Genomic DNA, 27441 nt, shown 5'->3' on the forward strand with positions numbered 1-27441 from the left:
GCGGGTCCGAGAGGTCGATGGGCCGCGGGGTGAGCCGGCCTGTCCGTGGCCGGGTCGGCGAGGTGACGGGAGAGGTGAGCCGGGAGGGAGGACGGGGGACAACCGAGGGTGGAACGGCACCGAGGTGACAGGAGGTGGGGCGGCCCTGGACGAGCGGATCCCGGCCGGGGAGGTGACGGGAAGATGCGTCGGCCAGGGCAGGAGGATGAGGGACCCGGCCGCCGAGTATGGCTCGGCCCAGGCCGTGGAGGTGACAGGTGATGGCGTGACCCGGGCAGGTCCAAGGAAGTGACAGCGGGACGGGCGTCTGCCTCTGCTCACGCCGGCGGAGCCCAGCGGTGATGTGACACACGGCCCCGCAGGTCACCGGGCAGTGGTGACACCGGGTGGTGGCTCCGGCCGGGGCTGCTGCTGCTGCTCACTGTCTGCTGGGATTTTGTGCGTGTTTGTGTGTGTGCTTTTCCCATTTGCTTTTGGGCCCGAGGATGGCCGAAGGGGAGGGACTTGCTCATGTTTCAAACAGAAACTTTCAAACCACCAAAAGCTTCGCCCGTGCCCAGAAATAAGCACTTGGGTGAAGTGCAATGGCTGGGTGCTACTTCTGCTCGGTGCAAGTGATTTCCTGCAGAAGAGCCTCATAGGGGTACTAAGGAGAACCGCTGGCCAGCGGGTGTTGCTGGGTTTGAGTGATGGTGGTGATGCTGAAGGACCTCAGATGGACATCCCCTGCAGCTGCGCGGCCACCAGCTGCACTCAGAGCACTGCAGAGGGGCAGGAGAGGCAGCGACGTGCATGGCATCTCCACTGGCATGGGGTGGCCATCCTTACCCCAGAGGTCACGTCACCTGCCAAGCGCTTCCCTCTTGGTGATTCCCCTTTCTCCCAAGGGAGCCTCTCCCCATGCCCAAAAGTTTCTCTTAGTGCGCAACCCTGAGCTCCTTTTGATGGCTGTCACCTGTGATGGCCTCGCTGCATCCCCGCTGCCCCAGCATGCCACTCACCCCACAGCTCACTTGCCTTTTTGGCATTACCTCCATCACACCGAGCCATCAATTAATTGTTGACAATAAGTGGAGCAGTCAATGGGTGATGTGTGCTGAGGTGGTTGCAAAGTGCTGGGGCCACACAGCATTCCCTGGTGGAGTGTGTGTGTGCTGCTGCTGACCTGGTCCCCGGTGACTGATACGCGTTGAAGTGTGGAATCAGTTCCCCTTTTCCAGTTCATACCAAATGTGCCAGCAGTCAGGTTGTGCCCAGCACCTCTTCAGGAGGAGCTGTGATAGAGTGAAGCTTGACCTGCAAAGATGCTGCGGCTGTCCCGGCCTCCCCCAGTGCATCCCAGCACCGCTCACAGCTGGGACCTGCCAATATCTGTTTCTCTCATCACTGGCTGCAAAATGCACCAAAACGCAGTGGAAGCATGGAAAGGCACACGGCACAGGCTGTTGGCTGGTGTCAGCGGGTGTGACTCAAATCAAGTAAGAAGTTTGGATATGGCTGAAGACAATGGGCTGATTTCTGCTCTCTGGCTCTGGGGCAATTCCTCTGGGATCCCTGGGGTTGTATTGATGGTCATGGAGTGGCACTTGGCTCTCGCTAGGAGGTTTATTGGCTTTTATTTTTCGTATAAGCTAAAAATTACAGGGGAAAAAATTCAAAGCTGTATTTGATGGGGAAAGCAGAGAAGTTTCAAACCTCCAAAACCAGCCAGAAAGGGCCTCTCTGATGGGACAGAAGTGATCAGCAGTGATAGTGGGACTGCAGGTCCAGGATGGGAGCGCTCAGGAGCGATGCTCAGCCCCAGGATGGAGCGATAGGAAATGATGCTCACCTCATCCCTTGCTCCCACTGCTGCCCATGCACTACTGGGTGTGAACATGCGGGGTGTCTGCTCCCAGCAGGACCTTCCCTGCGTGTTGTCCTTCACAAGTGGCACAGGAGGAGAGGGCACTGGCACATTTGTCCCCGTGGATGAGCTGCAGTTTGGGGAAAGACTGCAGGGACCCCACTGGGTGCCCACTCCCAGAGCTGCTGCAGCTCATACCCAGATCTTCTGCTGCAGGAGTTCAAAGGAGTGGAATAAATGATTCCTGTGTTCGGCACTGAATGCCAGAGAACCTGTTGCCAAGAATGGAATTTCTCATTTGATTTGATTAACCTTTGTGTCTGCACAAACAGCCCAATATTTGTCACTGGCTGAACACTTGCTGGAGGAGTTTGCCAGCTCGTCTGGGAGCATCTGGTCTGCATGCCATGCACAGTTATGCTTTCCTGCACAGGAAGTCCCTGTTGTCACCTCTGGAAGGACACCTCAAGGGACAGCACAGTGTCCCACACTGTGATAGCAGTGCTCTGGGGCTGGGGGCCTGCAACCCCGTTTCCCATGGTGTGGGTACAGAGGAGCTGCTCCCCAAGCACCGCAATCCCACCGGGCACCTGGGCAGGGTGATTAGGGATGCTCAGGGGGCTCATCTTTGACTTGGATTGAGCTGAACGATGCAGACGGGGTTACGTGAGAGGCATCAGAGGCCGACAGGTCACATCTGTGTTTTAAAAAATGTGTGCACATGGGAAAGAAGTGTTAAGCAGAGGTGAAAAGAAGGCAGCAGGTGGCACTTCCTGCAATCTGCACTGCTCGTGTCTGGCTGAGCATCGGCATCGCTTCCCTGGCACTGTCCATGGTTTTCAGGCTGGATGTGCCCATGGGGCCAGCAGGACCCACTCCCAAAGCCCTGACACCCCCAGGGCAGGTTTGGTCCCTTGGTGCAGCTGGGCTCTGCAGCAAGATCTGAGTTGAAGGCTATAGCACTGCTGCTTATCCAGACCCTGCTCATTGGTCTCCAAACCCACACTTACTCAGCCCAGCAGTGAATTTTGTCTGCACTGCAAGAAATTTCCAAACCAGACAGGCTGAGCCCCTCCTGCAAGGTGCATCCCTCATCCTGCTGCATTGTACCGGGCTGTACAGCCCGCAGCGGTGGCTCACTCCAAGCAGCTGTGTTATCTCCCTTCGTTCAAGTGTGAGGTTTGGGTTCAGTGTCTGAGGATACTTGAAATGAACTTGGGCAGAAGCAGCCACTCCATGGCCTTAATCCTCCTGAAGCAGAGGGGTCTCCTGCTGGTTGCTTCTGCGGGGAGCACGACCGGGCCTTCCGTGATAATTTCTGATGTTCATTATTTATAGAGAAGCCAAATTGAATTATTAATACAGAAAATTTAGATAACATTAGCAATTCTCGGTTTATAACAGTTTCCCATTAATAAGGAAAATTGGAAATTTATCACTGCATCTGTTCATTAAAACTCACTATTTTTTTTTCCTTTTGGTGTCTTAAATGAAAGTATAGAAATAAACGAAGAGGAAAAGCCATTTACTCGTTACTTCTCTGGACGAAGCCAGCCCATAATTTTTAATAAAGTCTTTGCTGTTATACGTGGAAAGGAAACCAGCTCATCATGAAAGCAGCTTTTCAACCATTTCTTTTGCGTTGCTCAGCCAGAGGACAGATACTCAGAAATCTATCTTGTTTCTTCCCTTTGTGGGAATGCTTCAGCTGTCAGATTTCTAATTTCCCTCCATTCCAGCAGCTCTCCTTGCTTTCAGCATGTGTTCTTCCCAGCTCCATGTGACTTGTAACTCATCCCCTGCTTGTTTCAGAGATGGCGGATTCCTATGCCTGTAAAGGTGGAAGGAAGACTGCAGGTTCCACCAAACCCAGCAAAGAGAGCAGGGCAGAGGCGAGGCTGAACCCTCCAGCAGAGCTCCCCAGGCTGGGTAAGGAACTGCTTTTCTGTCTCTGAACGTGGATGAGCTGGAGGGGACGATCTCACCCTGCCTCTGTCTAACAAGATGGGTGTCTCTAAGTCTATTTATCATGGTGGTAGCTAAATGTTATGTGAAAGGGTGGAAAGGCTGAAATGAGTTCAGCCATCTGCTGCCTCCCGTGTCGTACCCCCTAGATGGAGCTCCTCGGGGACCCATGCACTGTCGCTCTGATCGATGGTGGATTTCACTATTCAGGCATCTCCAGACCCAAGGAGATTTTCTCCCGTCTGCTTCTGCTGAGCAGAGACGCTCTCAGCCCCTCTGTGGGGCTCACAGGTGGCTCTGATCATGGAAAGTACGTGCACCCAAAGCTGGTGGCATCTTATCAGCACCTTAGAAGTAGAGCAGACTTCGTTTCAGCCCTTCATTCTGATTTACGTGGACTGAAAGTGATGCAGTGAAGAATAATGAAGGTACCTTGTTGCAATATCTGGGAAAGTGCTGAGAGTGGAAACAAGTATAGGGATTCCCTTTGTCAGAGTAAATAAGGCTTAATGCTGTTCCCAACTGGCAGCTGGTCAGTGAGGGCATCTGGACGGGGAGCTTTCATGCACTTAATTGACGTGAAGCATTACCAGAAGTTTTGAAACTTGTGGAAGTTGTAGAAAGGAAAGAAGAGGTGTCCCTGAGGCAAGCTGTGGCCGTGGGCATGCTGGGCTGCTGGATAGGGTGTGCTCTTCTGGCTGCTCTGGGGTCTTCTGAATTGGGGTTATTTTGAAGCATTTAGGAGAGAAAGCAGAGGGAAAAAAAGGAGAAGAATAGCAGGTAACTGCTGTGTTGTGAGATTGTGTGGTTCCCAGCTCATACAGTCCCATGATGTGCAGTAGCTCCATTTCACCTGGAGGATGAGGTCCTTCCCTACATAAGCACATAGGAAAAGCCTGGGTGTGTGGTCTGAGCATGCACATGAGTGCAAGACTGAAAATGCAGGAGGCATAAGGGAGGTGTGGTGAGCAGGAGTCCTCACAGCCACTCTGAAAGTTTTGGAATGAGCCCTGCAATGCTGCTCCAAAGCCTGCAGTTTGGGGGAGTGAGCCTGCAAGATCTTCCCTGCAGCTCTGGAGCAGAGGCTGCTTTGCAGGACCAGGTGGGTGACTTTTTAGGAGTTTTTATGTTCCTTAGAGGTTGCTGCTGTGCTATACGTGAACAGCCAGCTCTTGCAGATGAGGCCTTCTGAGTTAGTGGGATTCCCGAGGGATGCAGCATCTCGGAATGATGCCTTTATGGGTACCAAAATGAAGCAAACCAGCTGGCTCAGCTTCAGAGGGCTGGGAAATAAATGAGGAAATTGTCTTGCTTGCTATTTTACCTCTGGCCGCTGGGGCAGAAGGTGTGGAAATGAAGAAAGCCGGTGGTTTTGGTAGGGCTTCTGTAGGTAACTGGATGGCTTTCTGTTTAATCTCTCTCACTTGCTGAGAAATCTGGGGTTGGTTTCAGAGTGCCACCAGTGCCAGGCTTGGAGCTGAGCTCTGGTTGCTCAGGAGCTTTGCTGACGTGCCTTCCGGCCTCTTCTTCATATCTGATTTTCACCAGGGAAGGGTGTTTTATAGGTTGAGTTAGTTGAGGTTTTTAATCTCAACCACCCTCTGCTATCTGGGCTTCCTTCTCTGGGATGCTTTTTAGCTTGGTTCTATTGTCGTAGCAAATGGCTTTCATTCCTGATCCCTCTCATTAAGCCCTCTCAGACCTCAGTCTGAATGTTGTGCATGAGACTCAGCATCACTTAAAGCATGACAGTTTAAGGAGCCTTGCAGCAATCTCTCCATTCAGGTGGGTCTGTTACAGCCACGCTGACACGCCGCACGCGTGCTGCTTGCCTCCAGAGGAGGAGTTGGCAGTGCTTTGATCCCTTGCTTTTGACCAGGCAATTTTCATTCCTCTTGGTTGTTACTTCTGCTTCCTCCTTTTGAACTGTGCCAACAAGTGCTTGTGCAGGCAGATTTGTACATGCCCCAGTAGGGAGCAGGGTAACAACATGGTCTGAGCTCCCGGGCCCTTCCTTTGTCCATGTGTTGGCTTTTGTACAATTGCAGCCAAGCTATGAGTCGTGCTGAAATCTATGTCAGAGAATTGCCATTTCTATTTCCTGCTATTTCCATCACTTCAGTTCAACTGCCTGACCTCTATTTTCAGAAATTGCCCTGATTTGGAATGTTTCTCTTAGCAATTGTTAGACTCTAAAAGCAGAGCACAAGAGAGGGACTGAGCAGCACAGAGCACCCATGGTGCCAGGGCAGTCATGTGGCACCATCAGCACGGCTGGGTCCTCTGGGAGAGGCTGCTTGTGCTGGAGTTCTTCCGAGCCAGGGGGGTGTGAACTGGCTGCCAGCACTCTGATGGTGGAGATAAACCTGAGCATGTGTCTGGTGAGCCTGGAATTGTCCTAGTGAATAGATTCCCTGCCCAGAAGCACCTCACCAAGGCTCTCCAGACCCACAGGGTGACAGCAGAACTCTGCTCCAGCTAGGAAGGATTAAAGTTAGAGTGTTACAATGGATTGATTTGAGAAACTTCCTCAAACTCTGCATACAAACCCTTATGAAAGTTGTCATGGAGTTTGTTCCACTTGGCTCAATCCCTTCCGGTTGTGAGTTAAGTGAAATCAGGACTGTGCTGTCCTTGTGGGCCTCAGTGTCCAGTCTAGGACTTGGCACAGTTCAATGTGTTTGTGCTTGTTGTGCCCCACACCACCGTGTTGGGAAGCTCATGATCTCTGTGGCTGTTTGGAAGTGGTGACAACATCACAGCATCTGGCTGAACAGAGCAGGTTTCTGGATGGGACAATGAGAGTCTGCTGTGAGCACACACAGCCATGGCCCCTCTCAGAGGTGTCTGTGTCACTGCTCCTCCTGGTCTGAGCCCCTCCAGGCACTGCCTTACTTGTCCTTCACCCCCCACCATTCCCATTCCTGCTCTCCCTGTGGAAGTCAGTGTCCTGCAGCCCCAGGGCAGCTCAGCCCTACCAACCACGCAGTGTGAACAGGGGATATCTGTGTTCAACAGCTGGTTCAGAGCACAGATTTCTTTTGCTAAATAGCATAGTTATAGAAGGATTTCCATCTGACTCAAGTGGGAGTATGGCTTTCAGCTCTGCTGAAAATGCTCAGTGCTTTGCTTCTGCAAATTAAAGGAGAGCAGTCTGCAGACTGCAGGAGAAGCTGGACTGTGCTCAGTCACACAGGTGTCTGCAGGTGCATGGGCTTTGCACTGAGTTGCAGGGAAGCTGGAATTGCCTTCAAATGGGGATCTGCATCTTGTGCAGGGCAGCCCGGAGCCAGGAGGACACCATGGGGTAGGCTGGGCAAAAGGTGACTTGTGCTACATTTGTTTGCAGGAAATGCAACCAGTGACAAAACCGAAGGCAAGAAGAAAGGACGACCCAAGGCTGAGAACCAGGCACTGAAAGACATCCCTGTAAGAGCCCAGATGTGGTCCCTGCCTCTGCCTTGTTCCCTGCACCACCACTACAGTCAGCCTTGCTTTGTTAAACCTTCCTTTCAGGTGGTTTAGTCTTCAGAGCAGCATGTTAATGAGCTTAGCAGAATCTTGGGTCCTGTATCCCCTCTGTGAGAGTGCACAGCATTGCTAAGCACCCTACAAAATCCTGGTGGGGAACAGTACCCCCCTCCAAACTCCCCTTCCCAGTGCTGTTCCCAGATGAGCTCATTTCTCTTGCAGCCACCTCGGGTTTGGCTAACGATCAGGGAGCACTGGTTGATTTATTTCCCCTAGAATCTTGCAGTTTAATTCCAGCACACTGGCGTAGACAACACACAGAGCAGTTAGTCGTGAGGGAATGGGCACAGTGTGATTTACCACCCAAATGAAATGTGGGGTAGTTAAATCACCCAGGCAATTTCTGGCCTGATTTATTCCCCAGCCTGACCAGGAGCACGCTGTGTGCCTCAGGAGGCACAGCAAGGTAAATTCTCGGGGGGAACTGAGAATCTGCAGAGCCTCAATGCGTGGCTCCATCCCCACGTCTTTCACAGGTGAGAGGGAGCACTGAAACCATTGGGAGGGGACTGGGAGTGGACAGGGATGATCAGAAATCCCATCTGTGCCCCTGCACCTCTCAGAACATAGTGGTGCACCCCCAGGCACAAGGTGCTCATCGCTCAGCTGCGTCTCTCATCTCTCCTGTTCCCAGCTGCCACTGATGAACCAGTGGAAGGATGAATTCAAAGCCCACTCCAGGGTGAAATGCCCCAATTCAGGCTGCTGGCTGGAGTTTCCCAGCATTTATGGCTTGAAGTACCACTATCAGCGCTGCCAAGGGGTAAGGAGACTGGAGGGCCATGTATCATTGCCAGTGGCCTTTTACATTGCAGTCTACAGGGCAAAGCTGCTCTCAGGCCTTATACCCTATGGGAAACACGGGATGAATGTGGGGAGGACACAGATGGGCCAGGCACAGGCTGCAAGGTGCTTACAAGTGGGTCCCTTGTGATTTTGGAGGGAATGGACCTTTGGGAACTGTCATGAGGGGAAGGGTATTATTACACACTGTGTCCATAACTGCATCAGAAAAATCCTGGCCCTGCTGAGGTCTGACATCCATGCCCACCTTTCTCTCCCTCTCCACACAGGGCGCAATCTCGGAGAAGCTGACGTACTCGTGCTCGTACTGCGAAGCTGCCTTCAGTTCCAAAACCCAGCTGGAAAAACATCGTCTCTGGAATCACTTGGACCGACCAGTGCCAGCCAGCAAAACAGAAAACAAAGTGCAGAAGGCCATTGGGAAGAGCAGCGGCAAGAAAAGGTACCGGGCTGCGGCTGGGCTGTGTGGTAGTGGCATGGAAGCCTCCATTCCCATGGTCTGGGATTAGGAGTGGGGAGAAGTGTCAGAACATTTGTCTTTCAACCCCTCTTTAAACAAGCCCTCTGTGCTTTGCCCTAGAGCTGCTGAGAGTTCAGCTTGCCCCACCATCCATCCCAAACAGGCAAAGACGGAAAAAGCCGTGTCCCAGGATCATGCTGAGAATGGTGAATGCCCGGCAGAGAGCCGGGAGAGCAAGGAGTTTCAGATCGCCGCAGCCGAGGCGATTGCAGCTGCCACCCCCACGGCAAAGTCCTCGAGTGGCAAGGATGGCGGGCAGCAGGGGGGCAGCCAGGCATCACTGCAGGAAGAAGACCCGGAGAGGATGAAGCACAGTAAGATTAGAGCCTGGGGCTGTGCTGGTTCAGGAGCCCAGGGGAGGGGGTTCCCATGGGAAGGGCCAGGGTTGTGATCCAGTGAATGCTGCTGAAGGTTTCTGAATGTAATTAAGCCTTTTTTTAACATCCTGCTAATTTGCTCCCGTGGTTTCTTGAAACAGTGAATTTCACTGCGAGTTAAAAACAGGCAGTAGCTGTAGTAGAGGTATTTCTGTAGTACCTGTGGGGTTGGACGTGGATTGAATTACCTGCAGCATAGCGAGCTGCTTAGTCAGCTTCTCTATCCTGAGTGTGGCATTAAACCAGGCTGAGTGACAAACACATTTTCCTTACCTGTTGGGTGCTCTTATTAGCACTGTGTGGCTGGCAGGCAGGGCTGGGCAGAGCCAGGCCATGGTTACCCCTGTTATAGCATCGGTTTGCACTGCTTGCAGCTCCCCAAGTGAACCAGCACCAAATACCTTAGCTTGTGAGGCTCTTGGCACTGGACAGAGCCGTGGCTTCAGTCATTGAATTGGCCTTAGATATTATGACTTCTAGTTTTGTGGTGCATGAAGCAGAATCCTGTTAGTGTTCACTAGGCTGCCTGCTGCATTCAGCATCTCCTTTATTTCATAGTGGTGAAGGCCTCCTTGGGGTGATTCCTTTCCTCCTGACATGGAGTGTGTGTACAGCCCTGGCCCTGGGACAGCTGAAATCCACCTGGCAGTAAGGGTATTTGACCAAATCTCTCTCTCTGTTTCTCTCTTTTGAGTCAGGAAGGAAACAGAAAACTCCTAAGAAGTTTACGGGGGAGCAGCCGTCCATCTCGGGAACATTTGGACTAAAAGGTAATATGGATGGATCAGCTGTGGTTTGTAGCTTCTCTCTGGGACATTTCAGGGAGAAGCTACAGGTACATTTCAAATCCTTCCTGTGGTGGAAGTAAAGTGGGAGCCACTATGCACAGAAATGTCATGGCAGAGGAACTGGTGCCTTTGACCATAAGAAAGTTGGAAAGGAAAGGAAATAAAAGGCAGTAACATTGTTATCATTGATACCAACCCAATCTGCTCTTCTTGGGAGCCTTTCCTGGAAAATGAGGGAAGAGGGGGAAGGACCTGGTTAAGTCTGTAACACAGAGTAAAGAGCTGCTGGCACCAGTGAGCCATGAGGCAGGCGATCTCTGGCTTGGGATGCCACAGTATTGCCAGTGGAGCTGAAAATTATTTCTGCTGAGTAGAATGGTGATGCATCCATTCCTCAAACTGTCTCCAGTGCTGGTCACCCACGTTACAGAAAATGAATTCAAGGGTGAAGAGATGTGTTACTGGGCTCTTTCCTGAGGGGAGACTCAGAATTTGGCTTCTTCAGCTTGACAAAACAAGAGTGACTGGGACTGTGGTTGTGCTCCATCAGCACACCCAGCTGGGTATGGAGGGAGGAAACCTGGAACACCCCCAGCTTGAAAGCAACTGGATTCATGCTGGCTATGAAACTCATTCAACTGAGAAAATAAAGCATGCATTTCTAGGCACTGGAGGAGGCAGCACCTTCCAGTACAAGTCCTGGGGGAGAAGCACTAATGGCTTTGAAGGAATTAAACACACTTACCAAAGAGCAGATGGGATGTGGTCTCTGTGATTTCCTGTCCTCTGGCTCCTGGGAAGTCTGGGTTTGTTTCCCTTAACTTCCCCGCAGAGACACTGCCACAGACTGAAATGTCTGCTGTGGGTTCCTTGTGAATAAGCCCATTCCCCCATGACCTACTGCCTCAAATGGAAACTGAAAAAGAGCAGGCATTTCCCAGTGTCCCTGTGGTTCAGCATACCATCTGTAACACAACAAAGTTTGCTCCCTGGGGGCAAGGGTGCCACTAGGGTCATGGGGTGCTGTTTCTGCATGTATGGAGAGCCCTGCTTTCGAGTTCCTCTCCCAACTCATTCTTTCAGAGCCTTTTCTGGTTTGCAGGCAGCTCAGTGACGGTTGCCATCAGCCAAGGGGACTGTGCTAGGTTTCCTCTTCTGTGCACCTGTTGCCAGGTCACCTCTCCTCCCCTTTTGTCCTTCCTCACCTTCCCAGAAGCCAGCAGGACCAGGAGAGATCTGTGTCCATCATGACAGTTGTGTAGAGAGCCAGTAGTGAGAGAGATCCTGTGGGATATGATGTCTGGGAACCCAGTTTGTCCAGTTTTCTAAAAGTAATCCGCATTCTTTGGAGGAAGCATTAAGCCTTTCCAGTGCAAGTTCACCAGCAGGAGCATCCCTTTTAGATCTTGAACTTGCTATTCAATTGCCTCTTTTGGTTTATTGCAGAATGCCCTTTTGCCTTCTCTCCAGGTTGTCTTCTTCCCAGTCTCCCTTGCCAGAAGCAGTCTACCTGCTTTGCCGTGGTGTTTCTGTAGTTCCTAAATTGTGAGGATTGAGGGAAATGATTATTTCAGTTTACAAAGCACCAGAAGCTAATTATAACATTGTCTGTCGTAATTGTGAACGCGGTCCTACACGTACAGCCTTGGCAGACCTACACCTATCTCACTGTTCCTATGTCAGAAGTAGAGGTATTTTTCCTGCTACTTGTAAGTTGGTCTGACGCTATTAAAGCAAGTGTTGAACAAAGTCCCTTCTCATTACAGGTCTCGTCAAAGCAGAGGACAAGGCGAAAGCCCATCGAGCCAAGAAGCTGGAGGGGAGCACCAACATGGAGGAGCTGAAAAAGAAACCTCCAGGAGCTGGTGTGAAGAAGGAAGCAGCTGTGCACCTACCAGCAGGTAAGGCTGATGGAGGCAGAGCAGAGGCAGCAGCTCTGCATGCAGCCTGGCTGCTTAGCAGCTCGGTCCTCTGCTCTGCACTGAGCCTGCCCACCTGCACCGCTTGTGATCCCTGCTTCCCTCCTGGTCCGGCAGCCTCTGTGCTGGATGAGTTTTCTTGCAGGTTTGTGAGCAAAAGCAGAAGCTAGACCCAGCACAAGACTACAAATAGGAGTAGACAGTTCCTGCCCTTTTGAGGTGTAGCAGGCTGACCACAATGTCACAGCTGACATCCTGAAAGGGGTCACTGTGAGGATAGATGTGTTCGCTGTAAGAGCTGGGAGTTAACAGCCAGATCCTGGTTCCACCTGGCTTCAGTGTGACCACAGTTCAAAGCAGCTGCTGGGATGCTGGCATTTTTATAACTTCATCTCCATGAACATGCCAACATATAACTGACTATGACTGTGTCTTCCTGGAGCCCTCAGGGTGAGCCTACGAGCTAGCACAGGCTGACTTTCCCTGGGAGCTCTGACAGCAGGAGGAACGCAGGATGTGCAAGATAAATACAGCTGCAGTACCTTGCACTGGTTTCAAATTCAAATAAACGACTCTGTGATCTCACAGCCATGCAAAAGCATCCAAATAAACAGACTTGGCGGATTTTATTCAGACCGGGCTTCCCTTGCATGAAACCCAGCACAGTTCTGCTGAGAACACGGCATGAAATCTGGATCTGGGGGCAGGTTTTGGCTGCATTTATCTTTTATTGTAGGTGTTTTTAAGCTGGACCTGGCCATTCAAATAAACACACGCCTGGAAGACAACACTCCCCTAGCTGCTTGTTTGTCTGCTGGGAAAAGAAATGCCAGAGAAGCTTTCCAGGCACACATCTGAATGGAGCCGAGGCGCTCACCTTTGTTTCAGTTCCGCTGATTGTTTTATTTGGCAAGAGGGAGTTATTCTGAGCAGGGCGAGTTCAGGTGATGAGGGGCACTGTAACTCCCAGTATGCAGAATACCAGCAGGGATTGGAAATGTGAAATACCACAAAGTGCCAGCAGGTCAAGTAACCCACATCAGTGACCCGTTGGCCCTGTTTGCTGCAGCTGCAGGAGCAGAGGGACTGGCATGGTTTACACGTGCATGATTTGTGTCCAGCTTTGCTTTGGCCCATGCGTATGAATATCTGTCTGTTAAACATCGCAAACTTTCCTGCTTTGGTGCCTTTCAACATGACCAACCCAGGCTTATGAAGGACGTGCTCTCTGCTTGTCTCTGTGTGTAACACCTCCCTCCTTTCTCTCACCAGCAAATCCTGAGGACCAGTGGCAGCGGGAAATCAGTGAGAAGGGAGAAGTTGCCTGTCCAACCTGCAGTGTTATAACCAGGAAAACCATCGTTGGGCTCAAAAAGCATATGGATGTCTGCCAGAAAGTAAGAGCTTGCCATACTCAGTCACACAGATCTGGATTTTGGAGGGGATTGGCTGTGTGCATGCGCTGCTTTTAAATGCGTATTGGTATTTCTAAAACCAGTTCTGGGCTGTGGCTGATAGAGCACTTGCTAGTCGTCTTCAGAGAGCTGGCTGCCTCACTTTGATACGAATTCACAGGGGATATGGACACCTAATTCTCATCAATTCAGAATCCCTTTGTGGTCTTGGCCCCTTGTTGCCATATCTCCAGCAGAGTTGTGCATTTTTAGTAGCTAAATGAATAGTTTCAAGGCTGGGAGATTGTTGGGGTTGTCTCTAATCTGGCCTCCTACAGAGCCCTGGCTGCAGGATTTCACTCTGTGCCATGCGTTGCATCGGGCCAGATAAATTGTGGTTGAATGAGAGCATGTCTCAGTGAGATACCAAGCCTGAGTGTTCTCGGGCAGACTGTCGAGATGCAGGAGTTTAGTAATGGTGCAATGAAAAATTGTCTCTCCGCCACACCACCATCCATCAGAGCAAAGGATTACGTCTTCATCCGTCACCTGGTGTGGTGCAGAGCCATTGTCACAGAAAGCCAACGCGGGATCAATGCCTCCCACTTTGAAAATACTTTGCTCAGCTTTGATTCCACATTCATTTTCAGTAAATGCTTCCTCAGCCTGTGCCTCACTATTTATATGGCAGTGAGAGGCTGTTATCCCTTCCAAACCATGCATTACATTGATGCCGGGCAGCGTCCTGCCTCTGCTAGTGTTCTGGCTTTGGTGGAATGGGGATCTTGGCCATTTTATCTCCTATCTCTGTGCTTTCCAAGCAGCTCCCTAGCCAGGCAGGCTCCACGTGGCTGCAAGGCTAGCCAGCCTGCCGAATGCAGATCTTTGAGAGCCATCAGGCCTGTCTTCCCCTCTATAAATAGGCCTGTGGGTGTTCAGCCAAGGAATTGGTGCTTGCACAGCCTGCCAAGCTTACGGCGAAGTGGAATCACAATGGCCTTCAGAGCCAGACCTGCCCAAGAGGGCATACCTGTGCTCTGGCTGTGAGAACAGACACACCAGCCCCGGTGGATGTGCAGGCTCCTGCTGTAGGAACTGCTGTGCTGCTCCTTTTTCCCATGAGGCACAGTCACTCCTGAGGTAACTGTCATTCAAGGAGCTGGGGTGCTTCACAGCATCTCTGCTAGAGCAGATTGTGGTCCAACAAGGACAGTCCCCGTGTGTGGCTGCATTTCCACTTCCCAGCAGCATCTCTGCAATGAGCCTATGGCATAGCTGTGCCTTGAGCTACTCCCATCAGAAATGAGTCTGGAGTGCAGGCACCTTCTCCGTTTGTTCTCTGCTGTAATATTAGATTGAAGTATTTCTTAGCTGGAATCTGCCTTCTTTCTGTAGATTTTTGGAAAGGAAATAAGGGATAGGAAGAGTTGCAACATGCTTGGATCCGAAGGAGTTGAGGGCATCCCAAGTGAAAGAGTTTATTAAGATGTGAACATACTGTGTTCTTCAGTGTTAACCAGAACAGTAAGCCCTACAATGGCTGGCACTGGCATCTGCTGAATTAAGGCTGTTTTAGCACTGACCTTGTTAGGATTGGTGATGTGATCTGGAACAAGATTAACCCATCAGAGCAGAGGTGCAAGTGAGTCATTTCCAGTTGGCTGCTGTGAGGTTTCGTTTTCAAGAGCTCCAGGATGAGGAGGGATTTGCAGCTCCGTCTGCATTCCCCTTCAGCTTTGAGTGAATGGACTGTGCTGAAGTCGGAGCATCCTCCAGGCAGGAAGAGCAGGAACAGCCACAGCCATCCCAATGCAGTCTCCCTGCTGAGACATCCTGTCTCCTAGAGCTCAGAGCATTCCCCTCTTGAGTCAATAAATTCTTGTACTTGCCCCAGCAAAAGTCATCACTCACTCACTTTCCAAGTTCCCCTTCTGCATCAGTGTGTGCATCATTCAGGAGACCAAGCTGAGTCAAATAGTGGAGTAACATGAGAAGTGTCTGTGTGACTGTGTCCTGCAGTGTCTTAATTCTAAACAGTTTAGACACCCAGAAAGCACATCATACACCAGCATCTGTCATGGTTAATAGAGCTGCAGAGAAAAGGCCTTTCGCATGTCAGTAGATCAAAGCTGCTTCTCTGTCCTGGCCCTCTCACAGGAAGACATCAGGTCCAGATGGTTCCAGCCAGTGGGGTTTAAATCTACATGCAAAATTGAATGTTTTCCAAAAATGGGGGCACATGGGTTTGATAACAGTATCCAAATTACAGAGAGATCCAGACCAACAAAGAGAAAGCTGAACTGCAAGCTCAAACTGGGTCGGGAGGACGGGGTGCTGAGTTGTCTGCTGGGTCCCACCACTGGTATTGGTGCAGCAGCAGCTGCCCATGGGGCTCACTGATGAGCAACCCTTGGAGAACTGAAGGTGTCGGGGCCTCCATGGTGATTTGCCTCTGATTCCTTCAGCTGCAGGACGCCTTGAAGTGTCAACACTGCAAAAAGCAGTTCAAGTCCAAAGCTGGGCTGAATTACCACACCATGGCTGAACACGTCAGCAAGGTAAGAGAGCTGGGCAGCTCTCATCTCACACCTCATTTCTCCTCTCTTCCTAAAGATGCACATACAGAAGACGAAGCAATCAACTGTCCACTTTCCTTCGTCTTTACAAAGGAGGGATTCACAACACCATCTCTGCAGTGTCCTGCATGCTGCTTAGTACAGATGATAGCCTTACCCTTGCTAAGCAAAGCCCTTCATTCCCAGGCAGCTAGTTAAACTAATGTTGATCCCTGGGAATAGAGCAGAGAACTGGAAAAATAAGACAGGAATTCAAATCCCAGAATGGTGGAAGATGCAGAGTATGGTGAGGTGGATTTTGAGTGGCAAAGCTCTGCCTCCAAAGCTGTGCCTACACACCCAGCACTGATGAGCTCTGCTTTGCACAAGTCTCAAAATCCAATGTTTTGCTCTCCGCCATTTTCATAAGAAATAGCAATAAAATTGGTTGTGAACAAAGTCTGGCAGGCAGCTGTTTTGGTGCTGTGCTTAACAAGCCAGTTGTGTCTGCCTGTGAGATACCAGGGCAAGGCATAACCATATTTCTACATGTCCCGTGCTTACCAGTTGTGACTTGTCTTTAACCTGTGCATTCATCTCCTGCTCTTTAGCCTGGCTGGTGCATTCTCTGTGCAGGAACTGCTCATTCATTTCTCAATTAACCCTTTCAGTGCAAACACAGAAAATGCATGAGCAAATCTGGCATTGAACAGCAAAGGCTCAAAGCAGTGGGAGACCTAGCGCGAGGTTCACAGCTGCAGTGAGGCAGGGCTGTACCACCCACTCCTGGCACAGAGGACATGAGTAAATGGTTGACTCTGTCGCTTCTGTTACTTCCTTGTTTCCAGCCTGTTCCTGTGGAAACCGCTGCCCTTGGTGAACAGGAAGAGCGGGAAAGGCTGAGGAAAGTGCTAAAGCAGATGGGAAAACTGAAATGCCCCAATGAGGTATAAGAACGATTCCTGTTTCTTGTTCTCTGAGAAGATGGAAGGAGCGAGTCCCAGTGCAGAGGGGACGCGTGTCCTCTGGGCATCCCTTGCTGTGCTCTCGACTTTGCACACGATTCTGCCCTAGCTCAGCTGTCTCTGTCCCCATCCCCATCCCTCTGGCTCCCAGTAGGAGGGTGGCAGCAGAGCGAGTTGAGGAGCACTGAAGGCCAAGTTCTGCCTCCTGAACCCAGCAAAGGGCACAGGGCTGCTGGTGGTGTCCTGGGCACAGTGTAAAAATCAACCGAACAGCACCAAAATGGTGACAAGGCGGTTGCAGACAAGTCACGAACAGGTAACAGGGGCGTGTGGCTGAGGTTTGTCTCTGCAGCTGGTTTGCTCTCTGCGTAGCATACTTGGCAATGCCTGCCTGCCACTCGCTGCTCCCTGCCTGCCGTCTGTCTGTCTGTCTGGGGAACCCTGTCTGTGTGTCAGAGCAGGGCAGTTAGCACGGGGCACTGGGACTGCTCCCTCTGCCTCTCCGTGTCACTGGGGCTGGTGATCCCCCGTGTCTCAGAGGGATTTGCAGAGCAGGACGTGTCCCAGCAGTGCCCGGATCGATGGCACCGTAACAGCTGTGTCACGGCCCTCCCTCACCCCTCTCTTTGCCCCATCTCTGCAGGGCTGCGCAGCCAACTTCTCCAGCCTGATGGGCTACCAGTACCACCAGAAGCGCTGTGGGAAGCAGCTCGCCGAGGCTGACAAGCCTGTCTTCAGCTGCCCACACTGCGGGAAGAAATACAAATCCAAGGCTGGCCACGATTACCATGTACGGTCAGAACACCCAGCCTCAGTGAGCCCCCCGGACACCTCCGCCACCCGAGAAGTGGGGCCATCCCTCCCTGGGGGTGACTGCAGAGCTGCAGAGCCTGTGGGCAGGAGCGAGCCGGGCAGAGCCGGGCCAGGCAAGGCAGGTGCAGACGTCAGACTGATGTTGTTCTCTCCATTCACATTACCACGTGTGTGTGTTGTACCATGCGGTTTAGGTGGGGAGCAAGCAACAGCTCTCCCTGCTCCTCTAAAAAAGCAAGGAGCTGTTTTTAAGTGAGGGGAGAGACCAGCAGTTCCTCTGTCCTCCAGCCAGCTCTCCATCCGTGGCTGCAAAACAAATGTTAGACCATGTCCTCAGGGCCAGCTACTCAAAAGCCTTGGGGTTGTGGCATGCGTCCCTGGGGAGCATCCTTTTCTGTTCTGTTGATCTCTGCTGGCACTGCGTCTGACTCTGATAACCCTGTAACTAATAAATGGGGATATTTGTACACATGGGAAGGCTGAGAGTATGGAGGAATGCCACCAGCCCAGTGCTCGGGCTGGGTGGCGGTGGGAGGAGGTAGTTGTGTGCGTGCCTGTGGTCCCCAGCTTGGGGTGCTGGTGTTTCTGCAGCCCTCTCTGGCACACAGGTTGGCAAACACATAACCTGAACCTGAGCATCCGCATCCCAGGACTGGAGCTCACCTCTTCTCCCCTGCTCATAGCAATATCTCTTTTGCAGCCGCCAGAGGAGCCAGAGGTGAAGCCAGAGCCCACCCCCGTAGAGGATTTTGAAAGGACCCCAAGTGGCCGCATCCGTCGCACATCAGCTCAAGTGGCCGTGTTCCACCTTCAGGAGATAGCAGAGGATGAGCTCGCCAGGGACTGGACCAAACGGAGGATGAAGGACGACTTGGTACCCGAAACTAAGCGGGTAGGAGGATTTGCTTTCTCCTTGTTTCGGGCTAGGTGTGCACAGAGACCATGGAAGGGCAGCGTGGCCCCAGGTGGCTGAGCCCTCACATGTCTCATATGCCATGTATTCAGTGAATTAGCAGCAATGGTAAATGTATTGCTGAGCAGCCCACCTAGCAGTGGAATTGCCTTTTCACTACTGCAGCCTGTCTTGTGCTGTCCTGCAGTGTGTGCTCTTGGCACATTGTCCTGCAGAGGCACTGAGCTCACTGACGTGCAGCAGGCAGGCAGGAAACTAGCACACGAACAAACTGGCATCATTCTTATGTGTCTTGGCATCTCCATGAGGTGCCCAGCTTAGAGAAGGATCAGGCCGTGGTGCCACCACCCGTCTTGGAACAGAACTGGAAGGTTTAGAGCCAGTGCTCACTGAACACTTTTGATTTCCCCAATGTGTTTCTAGATGACTTCAGCTGTAATGCATTTATAGCATAAAAATAACCACGCCCAAAGGAGCTGTTTCATTTAAAATGCTCTGCAGTCCTCAGGGAGGAGAGGTGTTGTGCTGTCTTTCCCCCCTTCACACATTCTTCTTTTCCTCCTTTCTATTGACTTTGGGTATTGGACACCAGACCTATATTTGAGTGTACAAAGACATCGGAAGTGTTTCAGCCCCTGGCACAGCTGCACCATGACATTCCTTTGTGCTTTTTATGAGACGTTTCACGTGTTCAGAGTCTGATTGTTCAATGTGAGCCCCACATCAGTGCTAAGAAAACAACGCGCAGGATGGATGGTGGAAGCAGACTGGGGTTGAAGACAAGAGAGAGGGGAGTTGGACCAGATCCCAGGTGGCAAACAAGGCTCTTGGTCTGAAGGAGTGGGACCCTGAGCCCTGCACGTGCTGCTGTTCCTGCTGTCCCCAGCTGTGCCGGGCTTGTATTGCACAGACAAATTTGAGGTCAGTGCAGGGAGCAATGCGTGTGTAGCTGTGAGTGTCTGTCTCTGGGCACGTCTTGCAGTGGCTGTCACGTTTCCTTGACAACACTCTCAAATATCAGCTGCTCAGTCTGTGCCATCTTTTCTTGAGGCGCAGTGCTGGGGGAGGTGGGAGACAGTGGGAGCTCTGCTGGGTCCAGCACTGCTGAGTAGCGCCTTGCATCACTCAGGACCAGCTTGTGTTTAAAAAGTACTTCAGTTAAGTGTATGGAAAAACATTCCAGCTTCCCAAATACAGCCCCAAAATAGCTGTTTCCTCAGGATCAGCTTCAGCCATGCTGGCAGAACTGTTCTGCAGTGGGTCTGGCTTGGGCTGCACAGGAGCAGAGGACAGCATTCCTATATCTCTACATCCCTCTGCATTGCTCCAGCATTGCTGCAGACCACAAGCTGTGGCAGTCCCTCTGAGGGATCTGACAACCCAGAGCCGCTGGGGCTGCAGAAAGACAAATGCAGGCTAACCGTGACCAGGGCAGATGGTTCCCAGTACGCCACCACCTCTTCTTCCCATGGGCTGTTTCCAGCTGTTGGATGGATGCTGCCGACCCACAGGCCCCCCGCTGGACGCAGGGGAAGGTGAGATGTTGGGGGCCAGCAGCAGATTGCCGCTGCACCAATGCCATCTCTGCAAGATGTGCAGCATCCCAGAGGGATCGATGCTTCCCAGCTCCAGGCAGCGCCCAGCAATGGTTGGATGTGCCCAGGCTGCTCGCCGTTTGCTTCAGAGCTCTGTCCCCAAGCTCCCAGTGACCCACTGCAGCCCTCATGCCACAGCTGGTCCTGGCCGGGGAGGGATTGTGGCTCCGGATCCCGTTGGTGGCCCATGGTGAGATGCATTCGCCTTTTCCCAGGAGGGTGGATTCCTTCGCACCAAAGCAATGGCATCAGAATAAACGATTGCTGCTCAGATCCCAGGCCCTGCAATGCCTTCATTCTGCACTAACCAAATCCAGCACTTCTAAATATACACTGGAGTCTTATTTTCTCGCGCTGATCTTTATTTGCCTCTGGATAAGCTGAAACAGATGGGGTATTTCACAACGGCCGCTTGCTGAGGATGTCAGATGGGGAAGGACACACCCCTGCTGCTTTTCTGGGAAAAATCCCCTTTCAGAAGCTCCATGAAGATGTTGCCGATCCTCTGAGTCTCCTCTAGCCTTCGCTGGAGCCATCCAGCACCCTACCCACTGTACCATACACCTACCCGCTGTAAGGCTCAACTCTGCCCCAGTGCTGCTGTGGGAGGATTCCAGCTTTGGGCAGGAGGAGCGAGAGGTTGGGAGTTACCACCTGGGCTGGGCCCTGCAATCCCTGTCTGCAAGGGAATGCCCTGACCCTTTTTGGAGGCTGGCTTCAGAGAAGCAGCCCCGTAGAGAAGAGGTGAGATGGGATAAAACACTGTGGAAACCCTGCTCGGTCATGGTTTGATGCTTTCTCTGCATCCCTGTGAAACAGCTTGTGCTCTCAGAGGTTTTCAGGGGAAGGATGTCTTTTTGCCACAGTGAGCTCTGGCCCCATACCCTGGTCCTTCCTGGACTCTTTAGGGAACAGTTTGCTTTTGTGCTCGCTCCTGGAGGGAACTGCCTGCCTGCTCTACTCAAGTTGCTTTAGACTGCTGGGTTAATGAGTTATTAATCGGTGACAGCTCCAGGTGGGGTGCCTCATTTCTGGTTGCAGTGAGAAGGGAAGGTCTGGTCCCAGCTGAGCTCTGTGCCAGAGCTGTTGGGTTCATGTGGTGGGAGGGAGGGGGAGAGGGGGGCACACAGCCACCCCATCCCCAGCCTTTGGGGTCTGCTCATGGCATGGGGTCTGCATGGCACCGCGGTGCCAGGCTGATCTCACACATGGCCAGGCAGGCCAGGGCTGTGAGTGCTGGCAGAGTCAGTGCTCTCAGCAAAGGGCTGGTGTAGGCCAGTTTGAAAGCTGGAGGGCAAAAGTCATTTGCGGGCTTGAGTCTTTAAGAAAATCCCATACTGGAACCAGAATACATTCTAGACCAGAAAAATCTGGCTGAGGTCTATCTCCCAACACAACGGCTCTGCAATCCCTGCAGAAGTCCTGGAGGTGGGCTGAGCCGTGCAAACTCATCTCAGTGGTGGGCTGAGCCAGATCCCAGTGCAAGGTCGGGTGAGGACCACATGGGGACCTGTCCTTCCTCCCTGCCCTCTCTTGAGAGCCCTGGCTGGGTGGCAGAGCTGCCCTGTGCACTGCAGCAGCTTCCAGCCCACCGCCGACTGTGCTTTGGCTTTGCCTCCAGGATGGAATGAGCTGTGGTTTCCACGGGGCAGGAGCACGGGGCAATCCAAGGGGCTGAGGACCCCGTACCGCGGCAAGTCTGTTCAAGGGGAAGATGTTGGCTGGGGCCAAGGCAGAACACATGGTTCTCATTTGTTGCAATATATTTTGGGGAAGGGGAGAGCTGTCTAGGGAGCAGAGAGGATGGAAATATGAAAGTTAATTAAATAAAACTGTCAGTCAAAGAGAACGAGCCTTCCCACCCTAGCATCCTTCAACTGTTCAGGGGAGATGGGCCGTGGCCAAAACCAGTTGTAGTCGTTTAATGATTTGGCCATGAAGATTTTCACTTACGGGCTGTTTGAGGAAAATAAATGGTAGAAAATAAAATATTCCATGCCTGGGGCTCCTTCTTAATAGAGACATAAAGATGGCTTTGACATTCCTAGAACCGCAGCGCCCTGGGAAGACATGGGATTTGCATGTTATTGTGCAGTGCCTGTTGGAGCGGAGCGGGGAGGGATTCTTCTCTGCAGTGGGATCCGGAGCAGCGGAATCCGCATCTCTGAGCATCCCCCCCACCTCCTCCTTGGGGACACACAGAGGGAGAGGTTGTAGCTGGGGCTGTGTGCGGTTACCATTAATGTTTGCTCATTCATGGGATTGATTGGCTTTTAATTAAGGAGGCCGGCTGGCATCCCAGCTCTCAGCATCAATGACAAAAAGGGAGCCCTGTGTTCTCCCCCGGAGGTGGCATTGCCTTCCCCGAGTAGTTGACGAGCACCATCCCAGCACTTCAAAGAGCTCTGCTGGCATCCTCGTGGCTGCAGAGCACGACAGAACCACAGCACACCAGGCCTTGGGGCATATTTCCACATCCATCCTTAGTAACGTCCTTACCGCCGTTTCGCAAGTCCCTCTGCCCCTTCTCCCTTCTCTGGCTGCGTGCCGAGGTGAGGGCAGGAGGGACCTCCTGGGTTGATGTGACAACACCTACAGCCAACCCTCCCCATCACCGGTACCTCAGGCTCAGTGGCAAGGAGGAGGAGGTTTTGGAGCTGCACGCTCAGGGCTGACCCAGCTGGACAAAGGCAAATCTGCTGCTTATCAGCACGTCCAGGAAAAGTCACAACTGGGAAAGAAACACAGCCAGCCACCTCCCTGCGTTGTCAGAAGCGGGAGTGCAGAGTTTGATGTGCACACTTGGATGAAACAGCTTGGGTTTGCACTTCTCTGCATGCGTGGTTTGTCCACGTCTCCTCTCTGGAAAGCAGGGATATATCAGTGTGCCAATAGAGCTGCATGGCCCTAAAGCTGCCCAGGTACCTGCACCCACTCATTGCGACCTGTAAGCTCACCCTGCCATGCTCTGGCACCGAGCAAGCTGGAGTTCAGGACATGATCAGCATCCTCCCTGCAGAGCTCCTGTTGGCACACATTTGGCCAAGGGCAGCTCTGTGCTGCAGCCCTCATGGAGCATATACCCACAGGTAGGGCCGTGTGCCACGGCGGGCACTGGGCATGAGGTGCCACAGCTGTTCCTGTGTGTGCTGAACATGCAGAAACAGAGTGGGAAGGGCCAGCCCGCTGTGCTAAACATCCAAGTCACTAATAAAGTAGTAATTAAAAGCACTTGGGAAGAGCTGCCCTGCCAGGAGAGGCAGAGACACAAGAGCCTTTCATTGTTTAATAGGCTTTGCTCATTAATGGGTGGAAGGCAGCCATGGAGGCTCTTCAAACTTGGCATCATCCCCTGTGCCCAGTGTGCAGGGCTGTTTGTTCTGTGGGTTATGAAACATGGCCGAAGGGCAGCTGTGACACAGGGCATCAATAGCAGAGGGCCTGGCTCCATGCAGCAATGGGATATGTGCGCAGGGAGCGGGAGCACAAGAGACTTTTGTCACCACACAGATGTGGCCACGGTTCTTGCCCTGCTATTCCTGCTGTCCTCTCCCTTCACTGGTGGAAGGAGAGCCACTCCCAGGGGGTGACATCCTGTAGGGCAGCTTCCCAAAGCATTTTTGGCCTCGCTTTACTGCCATGGTGAGGGCAAAACCCATTTGGTTTTGCCCAAGGACTCCCAAGGATGGGACCGGTGCGTGCCACTCCAGTAATCATCTCCCATTGTTTGCAGCTCAACTACACCCGGCCAGGACTTCCAAAGCTGAATCCAAGGCTGCTGGAAAGCTGGAAGAATGAAGTGAAGGAGAAGGGCCACATCAACTGTCCCAATAATGTGAGCACCTTTTCTCTTCTCTGGGCCAGTCTGGTTTTGCTCTGCAGGAGGCAGGGGGAGTTTGGGGGGCAAAAACCCACCAGTGTCACATTCTTATGGTTACTGCTCAGGCACTGGGGTCAGGCTGCACCGTGTGCTTTGGGCTCTGGAGCTGCTTGTGGGGAGCTCTCAGCACCAGCACTGGGTGAGGGCCGCACAATCTGGGCTAAGCCTTTTTCTGCACAGAACCTGCTTTTCCCAGAGCAAAGCTGGAGCTGGTTTTAAGTCCTTTTATATGTTCTTCTTTTCTTTTTTTTGAAGTGCTGGGATAGGCAAAGGCCTCCAGGACATGGTGTGTGTGCTCCATCTCGCTGTAAAGCACAGCCTTGGCCTGAGCTCGCAGGGAGATGAACTCCACCCTCGTGCTGGGCCATTGATTTATAATCTGAAACAAAGCCTTGGTAATGGGAAATTTGAACGAAACTGTTACCACAAGGCCGAGGGAGACGCGCTGCCTAATTAATGTCATACACAGGCACTTTGAAAAGACGTTGCTCAGAAACTGGTCATGCTGCTGCCCGGGTGATTTCTCTCCTTCATTAAGCGTCTGCTGTGGCTCCAAGAACTCCTGTAGCCCAGCAGGACCTCCTGACTGCTCCCAAATGTACGTTTTTCACGGAGACATTTAAGGGAGACATTTTTCAGCTTGTTGTAGAAGGATGTGGCCACATGACTCCCATTAGCACTAATAGGAAACGTGTGACCGGAGCCCTGGGTGCCTCGCAGAGCATTAACCTCATGCTGCTCAGCCCAGACCTGTGGCCTTGCTGGCACAGCAGGCTCCTGGACGTGGGATGGAGGAAAGTACAGAGATGAGGGATCATGGCAAAAACCCTCCTCTGTTTGTTTCTGCAGTGCTGTGAAGCCATTTACTCCAGCGTCTCGGGGTTGAAAGCTCACCTGGCCAACTGCAACAAGGTAGGTTCCTCATTTCACAGGTTTGGCTCGGTGGTGGGGTTGGTTTTGTCCTTCCATGCCCACGGCTCATTTGAGAGTAGCATTCCTAGGGACAATGACATGGGTTAAAGGACTGTGACCACATCCCTGTGGCTTCCAGCCAGCGCTGGGAGGGGTGGAAGCTGCCTGCAGTGCCCTGGTTGAAGGCAGGGCGTGAGCTCTGCGGAGAGGGCTGAGTGACACGCTGCCATCAACATGTCACTGCTCAGCTGAGGCACTGCTGCAGCCAGAGCCCAGCACCGTCCTGGGCAGGATCACAGCCGCAGCCATGGTGTCGTGTCCTGCCCGACAGAAGTCATAGAGAGGACTGAGCCAAAACCCGAGCCTTGGAGGAGAGCTCTCCTGTGCAAACCCAGAACAACGCACAGCAGCTCCTGCACAGCTCCTGCAGCTCCCAGCTCATCTCTGGCCGGGGCCAGCACCTGGTGTGGGATTCTGGTTGCCTGCAGCCACTGCAGGAGGAGTGCTCAGCATAGGGAACTGGGTAAGAGCTCATAAAGCTTTATACCCTGAAACATTTCCAGCTGCAGCTTCCATTGAATGTAGCTTCCAGGAGGCAGCTCCAATAAATACCCCATCGTTATTAAAAACACAAACTCCAGCACTCCTCCAGCACTAGCTGGCACATCAGCCCCTAATGAGATCATTTAGAAAATGGGCTGCAGAGATCCGGCAGAAGAAGCGGTATTCATCCAGGATAAAAGTGCAAGCTCAGGAGGCTGCAGCAGTTCCTTTGCTGGCATGCAGAACCAGCAAATGGTTTCTGGGAGAAAATGGAGCCTTTTTCCAGCTGCCGTTGTTGTCACTGCTCCGGTGCTGTGCACAGAAAGCAGCCAGCAGTTGGAAGAACATTTTTTGTAAGCGTACAGTTGCACCGCCCAGGTCAGGTGAGCCTGGCATGGCCCACAGCACAGCTGGGCACTAAGAGTGGAGGAGGCTCCCAGGCACTGCCCCACCCTCAGATGGGCCAAGATGATCTTTACGTGAGGATTTATGGGGCCAGGCTGCCCGCATCCTGCCTGCCTCCCGAAGGGGAACCCTGTCTAGCTGCAGATTTACGGCGCAGAGCCAGCTACGGGGAAATTCCCACGGAGTGGATATATTGCCTGAAGAGGCCCATCCATAAACCCCTCGTCAATAGAGAACACATTATCTCCCCCGAGTCGTGAACTGCGGCAGAGCCGGGAGATCAGTCATCCCCAGAAGGGCTCTAACGACAGAAATCCAGCAGTGGCTGCATCTCCCCGCCAGCATAAAAGGAAAATTAGGTGAGCCTGTCGGACATAAATTAGCTGAGGGCTCTGTCCCAGTAGATCACGGATCTGCTGACAGTGAGGAAATGAGCCCACGTGGCCGTGTGGACACACGCCGTGTCAGTGCAGCACCAGCAGAGCTATGGCTGCTGCACGGCCGGCACTCGCTGCGTGTGGAGCAGAAGGTGCAGTTGTGGCAGTTCTGGTGCTTTAGAAATGAATGTTTCTTTTCTGGTGCTTCTGGGTTGGAGCGTCAGCCTGCTTTGGCTGGGAAGGAGAAGGGGAGGGGTGCGTTGGCTCTGCGTGGTGCAGTGGTGTGCTCTGTCTTGCAGGGGGAGCACTCAGTGGGCAAATACCGCTGCCTGCTGTGCCAGAAGGAGTTCAGCTCTGAGAGTGGGGTCAAGTACCACATCATCAAGGCTCACTCGGAGGTAAGAAAGCTCCGGGGCCACTTCAGGTTCCTGCCATGCACTCGTGCTGGCTGTTTCCTTCTCTGTCAAGGAGCAGAGCACAGCAGCTCCCATCAGTAGTGGTGACGTAGTGGCGTGGCACAACTTGGCATCCCAGGCTGAGGGGCTCTGTCTCCCCAACACCCAGAGGCTGATGCCAGCCTGTGTGCCCTTAGGGAGGTGATAGCAGTGGGGTACGGGGGGCTGAGAATGTGGGGAAAGAGGGCGGGAGGGTCCTCATCTGATATGGGTCGGGGGTGCCAGCCCAAGGCCAGTCCCTAACCACTTCTGTTGTAACCCCGTGGACACAGAACTGGTTCCGAACCTCCTCAGAAACTGCCCGGAAAAAGAAAAACAGGGAGCAGCTTTCATCCAGCAAGGAGGAAAAAAAAAGCACAAACGGGAAGAAAAGAGGGAGAAAACCCAAGGAGAGGCCTCTAGAAACATCCCTGAAGAGCAAAGAGAGCGTGGCAGCAAAGACTAATCACAAGAAAAGCCCTGAGCACTGGGAGGGCTCCCGATGCAGCTCCGATGGAGATGAGCGTGGCCCCAAAGCCCCCAGCCAGCGCAAGGGGGGAGTCAGCAAGGTGCCCGAGAAGTGAGCGTTCAGAGACTCATCTGCAAGGATTCGTTTACAGCCCAGGGTAACAGGGTGGGGGTCGCTCCCAGTTTTCCACCCCCCCTTCTTCCTCTCCCCCACCCTTCTCTCGCTTACGTACTACCCCCTTTTTTTTTTTTTTTTTTACCTTAAAAAAAAAAAAGTACAAAAAAAAAAAAAGACAGAAAATACCAATTAACCACTTTAAGCAAATCATGGACCTTGTTTCACACTGGAAAACAAACAGGATTGAGCAAGCTGGACCACTCTCGCCCCCTCTGCCCATGTACATACCCCTGAGGCTGTGCCCATGCCCGGGGGGGGG

At 52.4% G+C, this 27441-nt stretch overlaps 1 protein-coding gene across 7 annotated transcripts; it reads left to right on the forward strand.

The window, feature by feature from the left end:
- Nucleotides 1–46: 46 nt before the first annotated feature.
- Nucleotides 47–27224, forward strand: ZNF512B (zinc finger protein 512B). Of its 7 annotated transcripts, XM_010722385.3 has the most exons (16): nt 50–3775; nt 7161–7240; nt 7977–8105; nt 8416–8588; nt 8727–8980; nt 9742–9813; nt 11598–11732; nt 13023–13147; nt 15610–15702; nt 16548–16646; nt 17308–17595; nt 18178–18369; nt 23719–23820; nt 24715–24777; nt 26402–26500; nt 26830–27224. In XM_010722385.3, the coding sequence occupies exons 1-16, from the start codon at nt 3661–3663 to the stop codon at nt 27118–27120; spliced, it is 2310 nt and encodes a 769-aa protein (XP_010720687.1). In that variant the 5' UTR covers nt 50–3660; the 3' UTR covers nt 27121–27224. The 7 variants fall into 7 exon arrangements, with proteins under 7 accessions (XP_010720690.1, XP_010720692.1, XP_010720688.1 ...); XM_010722388.3 differs by lacking the exon at nt 7977–8105 and having other exon boundaries at nt 47–3775; XM_010722386.3 differs by lacking the exon at nt 15610–15702 and having other exon boundaries at nt 49–3775.
- The last annotated feature ends 217 nt before the right edge of the window (nt 27225–27441 follow it).

Source organism: Meleagris gallopavo, chromosome 22, assembly GCF_000146605.3.
Source record: "Meleagris gallopavo isolate NT-WF06-2002-E0010 breed Aviagen turkey brand Nicholas breeding stock chromosome 22, Turkey_5.1, whole genome shotgun sequence".
Taxonomy (NCBI): Eukaryota; Metazoa; Chordata; class Aves; order Galliformes; family Phasianidae; genus Meleagris; species Meleagris gallopavo.